Genomic DNA, 7,678 nt, shown 5'->3' with positions numbered 1-7,678 from the left:
GTGTTTGCACTTTACAAAAAAATCAGGTTAAAAAAATGTTTATGTTTCAAAAGGTGTTCTCTTTTTGAAAGTTGTTGGTTTTTAAAAAAAATCAAAATTTTCAAAAACACACTTTATAAAATGTTCAAAGATTTCAGAAATAAATACCTTTTCAATACTTGTTTGCCCCTAAAAAAAGTTTTCAAAGTTTGACGCTTTGGTTTCTGATTAAATATTTTCGGCCTCTTATTACGTAAGTCATAGTCGTCTGTTGTAGTGGCTAGCGAAATTAGGCCAACCTTGCCAGGTCCCAAGTTTGACTCCACGGCATATTTTTCTCTTTTGGAATTATTACGTCGCGCATTAAGAAAAAGAAAGAAAGAATTTTTACGGCACGTGATAAGAAAAAAAACTCGGTTTATGTCTGGTGGGCCGTCCCAGTCGAGTCTGCAACTAACAATCCGAAATATTTTTTAAAAACATAATTTATGAAATTCCAAAAAATATTCAAAAAATGTGACACGATTCTGAAAATCCAAAACATTTTTCATAGCATGTGAAAAACTGTTGGAGTTCTGAACATGTTTTGACAAATGTGATTTTTTTTAAATCGCTAATTTTTTAAAAGGCAAATAGAATTTCAGAATTCCATTTTTTAAACACAAAATGGATTGAATTCGTGCCAAAATATAAAAAAGAAACATTTATTAACTTCTGAACAATTTTAGAAATGTGCGAACATTTTTTAACTTCACGAATTCTTGTTGTGTGATAGTGGGCCGGCCCAAATTCTTGCCCGTGACCGTGAGAGTAGCTAGTTATCCCGGCCGGGATTTTAGTATTCCCGGTGTGCGAAGCAGGTTTAGGGTCAAAAATGACCGGGATTACAAGTTCAGAGTGTCAATTTTCGGGATTCAAATTTCAGGGTTTGATTTACTTTTTGTCTACAACTTCCGAGGTTTATTTTAAACTTTTTCCAATGAAAATTCACGTCCAAAACGAGCAGACGGGTGCTGGATGGCCCCACGCGCGGCCTAAAAACGCGGGCGAGTTCGTTACGAAGCAACGGCCATGGCTTGCCCATTACCCCCTGCCCGCGCGTGGAATGGCAGCTACCCATGCCACGGAAGAGAGCACCGCAGCGCCACCACCTATGCTTGGGAACACGGTAGGACTGCGACTCCATCCGAGAGCGGCAGCGCGCGGCAATGGCGTACCGGAGGAAGCAGGGCATCCAGCGGTCGAACACCTTCGTGGAGGACAACCGGCAGCCGTCGCCGGGCGACTCCGCGTCGCCCGCCACCGCGTCCCCGCGCGCCACCCGCTTCGCCGACGACAGCCGCCGGCCCGACCGCTCCCTGGCCGCGCAGACCCTGCTCGCCTCCGCCGCGCGCGGGGACATGCAGGCGCTCGCCGACCGCTTCACCGCATCCTCCTCCTCGTCCCCGCGCGCCGCCCGGCCGGCTGACCCCGTCACGTCGTCGTCCCTGCGGGTGTCCCCGCGCGCCGCCCGGCCGGCCGACCCCGCCACGTCGTCGTCCCTGCGCGTGTCCCCGCGCGCCGCCCGGCCGGCTGACCCCATCACGTCGACGTCCCCACGGGCGTCCCCGCGCGCCGGCCGGCAGAACGACCTGTTCGCGCAGGTGCGCCCCCTCTCCCCCATCTCCTCCGTGGCCGTTGCCGAATCCGGTGCCTGAGCAACCGTCTGCTCTGAGACCTCGCAGGATCCCGTGACCATGCTGTACACGTCCACGTCGAGCGCCACGAACGACGACTCCAAGCTTTCGCCGGTGAAGAAGGACGAGACGAAGCAAGGGCTGTGGGGGCTTCTGGCGCAGCAAGCCAAGGCCATGCTCGACGAGAGTGCCCCCGCAGAGGACGCCCGGAGCCAGCCTCTGGTCACACAAGCCGGCAGTCCGGTAAGGATCGGTCACCTGTTCTTTCCATGGAAATATGCAATGCCGCCTTCAGATTTTGCTTCAGTCACCATGTCATCCACTCCATTTAAGCTTTGATTTGCTTCACAACATTTCTCACCTCGTCAGCAAGCTCAGTCACGGTGGTCCTACGACCCGGTCCGGAAGTCGGAGAGCCCTACGTTCCAGAACGGGTCGGAAGGGCCAAAGTTCGACATGGGAGGGCACATCAAGAATGCGCTGGAGGCAAGTCTCTTTGGCTAATTCCGGCGTCCAAACGCACAGACAGCGATCGTCGACTTGTCAGGGCATGAGAGATTGATCGACGGGGACGGTTTTGCAGGAGGGCCTGCACGCGGCGACGATGGCGGAGAGCAGGACGCCGGCGGTGGTCGGGAGGAAGCTGCAGATCAGGAGGAAGACGTGCAGCGTGGACATGCGGAGCGCGCACCTGAACCTGGGCACCCCGGAACTCATGTCGCCGATGATGACCGACTTCGAGTCGCCCCAGATCAAAGCTTCTCGCGACGTAAGGTGCCTCCTCTTTTGCGTGCGTGCGCTGGCGTTGGAGTTTCTTGGTTATATGGAATGAGAGCAGCTTCCGCCGTGGACCAGGTGGCGAACGTGATGGCGGCCAAGGTGAAGCTGCTGCAGCGGGAGCTCAAGACGGTGAACGCCGACCTGGCCTTCTCCAAGGAGCGGTGCGCGCAGCTGGAGGAGGAGACCCGCCTGCACCGGGCCGGCAACCACGACCACGCCGCCAACGAGGACCTGGTATGCATGCATGTTGTGGTTGGCCACTCCCTCCTCCTCCTTGCACCGGCCATTCCTACTCCTCAAAGACATGGTTGCTTGCTGCGCATGCAGGTACGGAAGCAGCTGGAGACGCTGCTGGCGGAGAAGGCGCGGCTGGCCACCGAGAACACGGTGTACGCCAGGGAGAACCGGTTCCTGCGGGAGATCGTCGACCTCAACCAGCTAACCGTGGTCGGCCTCCAAGAGGACATCATCGAGGAGGAGGAAGAAGAAGAAGAATACGAGGAGGAGGAAGAAGAAGAATACGAGGAGGAGGAGGAAGAGGCCGAGCACGACACACCGGCTACCAAGGGCACTGCCCCTCCCCAGCCCCCCTCACATCACACCAACAATGTGCCTGTTGCTGCCCCACAGCCGCCCTCTCGCCGCACCGGCAATGCCGCTGTTCCTGCCCCCCAATCTCCCTCTCGTCGCACCGAAAATGCGCCGGTTGCTGCCCCACAGTCACCCACTCGCCGCGCCGACAATGTGCCGGTTGCTACCCCCAATCCCCCATCTCTCTGCACCGACAATGCTCCGGAGTCGAGGAGCACAGACAACACTGCCATCGGAGTTGCCGGGTCGCCCATGCACCGGAGTCCAAAGGAAGATGAAGGTTCACAGCAGACAAACCCCATTCGAGATAACTGCTCGCCGGAGAAGGCCTCCCAGCAGCAGCAATGCCAAGACTGATGAACGGCCTTTGGTGTTTGCTGAAACAATCATGCATGTACACGCACGCATGTAGAGAAGGCCTCTTCGTCTCATTTGTTACCTTTTTCCCCAGTGTAATTACCAGTTCGCCTGTTCAGGGTGAGATCTAATATGAGCATCATATCCGTGGGTCTGTAATTCTTAGTTCCTTATGTAATATCAACTCTTTTTTCATGAATACGCATTGTTGCATACCGTTTCATTGATAAGTGGAGAGAACGTACAGGTTGCTGATCGAGGGGGCATACACGTATCAGCATCCCCAGGAGCACAGCATGAGCATGATGGAGGTTGCTCAGCCTCGGTACATTCGGTTGGAGATCACTAATGCGAGTCCTTTGGCTTCGGCCCAGTGCCCAAAGCCGAGCCTCCTCCATGATGATGCAGACGAGCTCGTCGGCAGATGGCTGGAGGTCGTCAAAGAGAACGGCGTTGCTATGCTTCCCGATACTCCATGCAGTTAGGGCTATAAGAGAGTTAAGGCCCTTCCACAAACTTGCCGGAGAAGCGGCAAGGGAGGCAGACCACCAAGGGAAGAAGATCGCATCCGTTTGGCAAAAACACATAAAACTTCAACTACAAAATTTGGTTGTTCCATTCAGAATAAGTAACATTCTTGCACAAGCTACTGCCACACTTAAGGCGAGTTTACGTCAGCTGTGCAAACTGCGGAATTCTAGTAAAACTCGTTGCCCCTACAATTAGGAAAAATATGATTCTAATTAACGTTCACATCCATAAAGAAAAATGACTGACCGAATGTTAGAAGCTCCCACAGCAGGTGAGGTCTAGGGAAGGGTTATACAGTACAAGGCAAGCCTTGCCCAATGTTAAAAGCTGCCTCACCAGGTGGGGTCTGGAGAAGGATTATACCAGACAAGCCTTACCCCAGTGCAATTCAGAGATGCCACATCAAACCCAAGACCTGTTGGCACACATGGGGAGTACTTCACCACTGTGCCAGGCCTGTCCTTCAAACGCTCACATCCATACAGAAGAAAAATTGTTTTTGAAGAGCCACAACTCAGCTCTGGTCAGAACAATTGTACCAGCTAATTTAGATCTCATGAACAGGTAGATTAAGTATATCCATATAAAAATCCATAATAGATACAACAAACATCACACATTGTTCACAAACAATCAAGGAGGGAAAGGGTAAATAATTTGCAAGGGGAACATATTTTGTTTGATTAACTTTAGGTACACATTATTCATCCAACGTTGGGAAACCAAAAACAAAAACAGAAGCCCCAGTTTCCCATTGATACAAGGAAACTACGCAGCAGTATTTCTGAGCTTCTGAAAGAGCTTCATCAACATCCAAGAAAGATCAATTGCTGACCAATATCCTACAAAAACAAGAGTTGCTCTTTTAGTGGCTAATCGTAAAACTCACAAGAATGTACAGTGAGCATCATCACAAAAGGAGAAAGAAAAATGCATCCTGATGCACAACAAAGAGGAACAAAGGCACTACTTTTCAGAGTAAGTGCTAGATAAAGATAAGCTACTTCATAACTACAAGTCACATGCATCGCAGTTCCTTTTTTTAGACAATAACTGAACTGACATTACCCGGATTTGACAAAGCCAAAAACAGATGACAAAACATAAACATCATGGATTCTTGCTTCTAGAATATCCAAGTGTAGAACATTAGTTTTGTTCCAGATTAGAAACCATCAAAAAAAGAAAAAAAATCACCAATACAATTGGAAAATACACGTGTTACTGAATAAGAACTTCATTCGTATTTTATTCTTTCTGGAGATGAAAGTGAAAAGGTAGTGCTGAAGATCATAGGACATTTATGGACAGGAAACCCTCGATTCAGCAAATTTGAATATAATAGAAGAGTACAAGGAGAAACATTAACTAAAAATCTGAGTCACAGCCCCACAGACATAAAAGGGGGACTTAATGTCAGTTAACAGCAACTATTGAATTCAATCAGAGTCATTTGGCAACACAAAACTTGTGGTGAGCAGTGTGATATCAATAGCGGTTGTTGGTAGTAAGGCAACGGGAAAACGAAGGCAAAATTGCTTCAGATGAATCCAACTACATTTTTAAGAGTATTGCTCAAACAATGCCAATGTGAAGTGGTAAACAGTTAAAACAAAGAATTATCATCAATGCTAATGTTATTCATGAAGTGATCGAATGCACGGGAAGGATAATACAATTGAGGAAGACAAGAATGGACCGGGCAATCACAAGATAATGAAAGGAAAATAGGGAACAATGTAACATGAAGATCACGTTGCAAGTCTGCTAGAGGGTGTAAAAACAATCATGGTTTCCATTCTGGGGCCAGCCTACATGTATTCACAGGAGACTGGAGAGAGACTACTTAGATAAATGTAGTTCCTAGATCACCATTCTTCAAAAGACTAGGCAAAGCAAGCTGTGAAACAGAAGTAGTCAGTTTTTATTTTCCACTGCGATGACTTGAGAAGACGACCAGAGGAAGCGCTGCCAACCCCGAAGTAACACTTCTCCCACCTCAAAGACCCAACCAGTTGGCATTTACCTCATTGCGTGCTCTATCATCTTCTAAACTAGCCTTACATTCAAATACCACAAGACCCCAAGCTGCACCATCACTTTGATAGCGAAAATGGGGCTACGAGTAACAACTAAATCAGAAATTCAGTACAAGTCTAGCACACTGCAATCCAATTCAGTCAAAGCATAACAGCCAAACATGACAATCAAGTATCACGAAGTCTCCAGTGATCTGCAACGCACTACCAATCAAACAGGGCAACCCAGCTACGGAGAAATGCGCAAATTCCCACCAGGCACTCCCAATTTGTAACCCCCCACATAAACACCTCGTATCCAACAACAGAAGGGAACTACTCTAACTTAACACCAGCCCAAACCCTAGAATTTCACGTCAGAGCCAGGCCCCCAGAAACCTGATAGGGGCCACCGGCAGGAGATTCAGAAGGCGTGGGATCAGATCCGCACCTAGTTGGCGGCGGGCTTGTCGACGAGCTTCTTGTCACGGCGCTCCATGGCGACGTCCCACATGTCGTTCCCGATGTGCTTCGGCTGCATCCAACAAACCACGCGCAAGCCTCAGCACGAGAGAGATTCGGATCGGGATTCGGGGGAGAGAGAGATGGGGGAAGGGAGGGTACCCTGCCGTGCGCGGCCCTGTGGATGTAGTACTGGCCGTTGCCCATGATGCAGAGGAAGCCGCCGATGATGCCCAGCGGCAGCATGGCCTCCAGCCAGTGCAACCGGAACCGCGCCATCGGGAGCCGGACGGGGAGACGGCGGACGGCGGACGGATCGGGGCGGGCAGGGACGGCGACGAGGAGCAGATTCGCGAGCTCTCCAGCGGTTGCGGGTGGGGAATGGGCAGCTCTGGACTTGGTCTGTGAGTGGAGAACGTTGGGCCGGTTGCATGGGCCGGGCTTTCCGGCTTCGGCGGTCCAGAAACTGGATCCTTGACCGAGTTTTTTTTTCTTTACGAAAATGGGGGTCTTATCCAATTGAAAATGGGTTTGGGCTAATGGCGTCATAGAAGAGAAATATGAATGTGTTTTCCGCTACGAAAATGTAAATATTTTCATATATAAAATATGAAATAATTATATAATAGAATTTGTATAAAATGTTGTTGGCCACTCCAAAAAATGCTAACTGGAGTTTGGGAGGTGCGTTGGTCGTGCTCATCAGCTCATGGAATCCCGGAAGGGCTGCAAGTTGGAACTTGGAACCACTCCACTACTCCAGTGTTCTTTTTTACACTAAACGGGATCATGGAAAAAGGAGGAAGAGGGATACTGTGGGTGACAAGGGCTCCTGGATCCGTGCCGAAAGCCCCCAAAATATTGCTGCTTTGCACGAAGCAAGAGCGAGCATGGAAAGCTAGGCCGGGCGGGGACGTGCGAGATGGATGGAGATGGCGCTTTTGTCTCGGGCCGGGAGCCCTTTCCCCACCGCCACCGGGCTGTGACAACAAGGTGCGTGGGCAAGCGTATCTTCCGTATGCCCTCGCGGGATCCTGTAGTAGGTTTTTTCTGCTCATTTTAGTAGTACGAGGCTGACCTTCACGTCACTGCCCACAAGTTATACATCACCGTTGAGTGGCTTTCTTCCCCTAAAGAAAAACCGAAAAACCATTGAGAGCATCTCTAGCGGATCCGGTAAACCCCGCGTCCCACAAAACAAGTATGAGGACTCCTACGAATTGTTTCTACGGTGCAGCTAGCGCTCCGGCCAAACAGAGCTCGCAAACGCATCCCGTAAATATT

General features: G+C 50.1%; 2 protein-coding genes across 3 annotated transcripts; one reads left to right on the top strand and one right to left on the bottom strand.

Moving 5' to 3' along the window:
* The first annotated feature begins 1,087 nt into the window (after positions 1-1,087).
* On the top strand, positions 1,088-3,542 carry LOC123060250 (flocculation protein FLO11). Of its 2 annotated transcripts, XM_044482864.1 has the most exons (6): positions 1,088-1,622; positions 1,704-1,898; positions 2,025-2,141; positions 2,239-2,424; positions 2,511-2,669; positions 2,763-3,542. In XM_044482864.1, the coding sequence occupies exons 1-6, from the start codon at positions 1,188-1,190 to the stop codon at positions 3,381-3,383; spliced, it is 1,713 nt and encodes a 570-aa protein (XP_044338799.1). In that variant the 5' UTR covers positions 1,088-1,187; the 3' UTR covers positions 3,384-3,542. The 2 variants fall into 2 exon arrangements, with proteins under 2 accessions (XP_044338799.1, XP_044338797.1); XM_044482862.1 differs by having other exon boundaries at positions 2,511-3,542.
* A 937-nt stretch (positions 3,543-4,479) lies between these two features.
* Positions 4,480-6,830, bottom strand: LOC123060260 (NADH dehydrogenase [ubiquinone] 1 alpha subcomplex subunit 1). Its single transcript, XM_044482877.1, has 3 exons — positions 6,557-6,830; positions 6,384-6,467; positions 4,480-4,756 (listed from the first exon to the last, which is right to left on the bottom strand). Exons 1-2 carry the CDS (start codon positions 6,671-6,673, stop codon positions 6,384-6,386), a joined length of 201 nt encoding a protein of 66 aa, XP_044338812.1. The 5' UTR covers positions 6,674-6,830; the 3' UTR covers positions 4,480-4,756.
* Between the last annotated feature and the right edge of the window lie 848 nt (positions 6,831-7,678).

The sequence above is a fragment of the Triticum aestivum genome, chromosome 1A, assembly GCF_018294505.1.
Source record: "Triticum aestivum cultivar Chinese Spring chromosome 1A, IWGSC CS RefSeq v2.1, whole genome shotgun sequence".
Lineage (NCBI taxonomy): Eukaryota > Viridiplantae > Streptophyta > Magnoliopsida > Poales > Poaceae > Triticum > Triticum aestivum.
The sequence above is the reverse complement of the archived record's forward strand: the minus strand, read 5'-3'. Positions and strand labels throughout refer to the sequence as shown.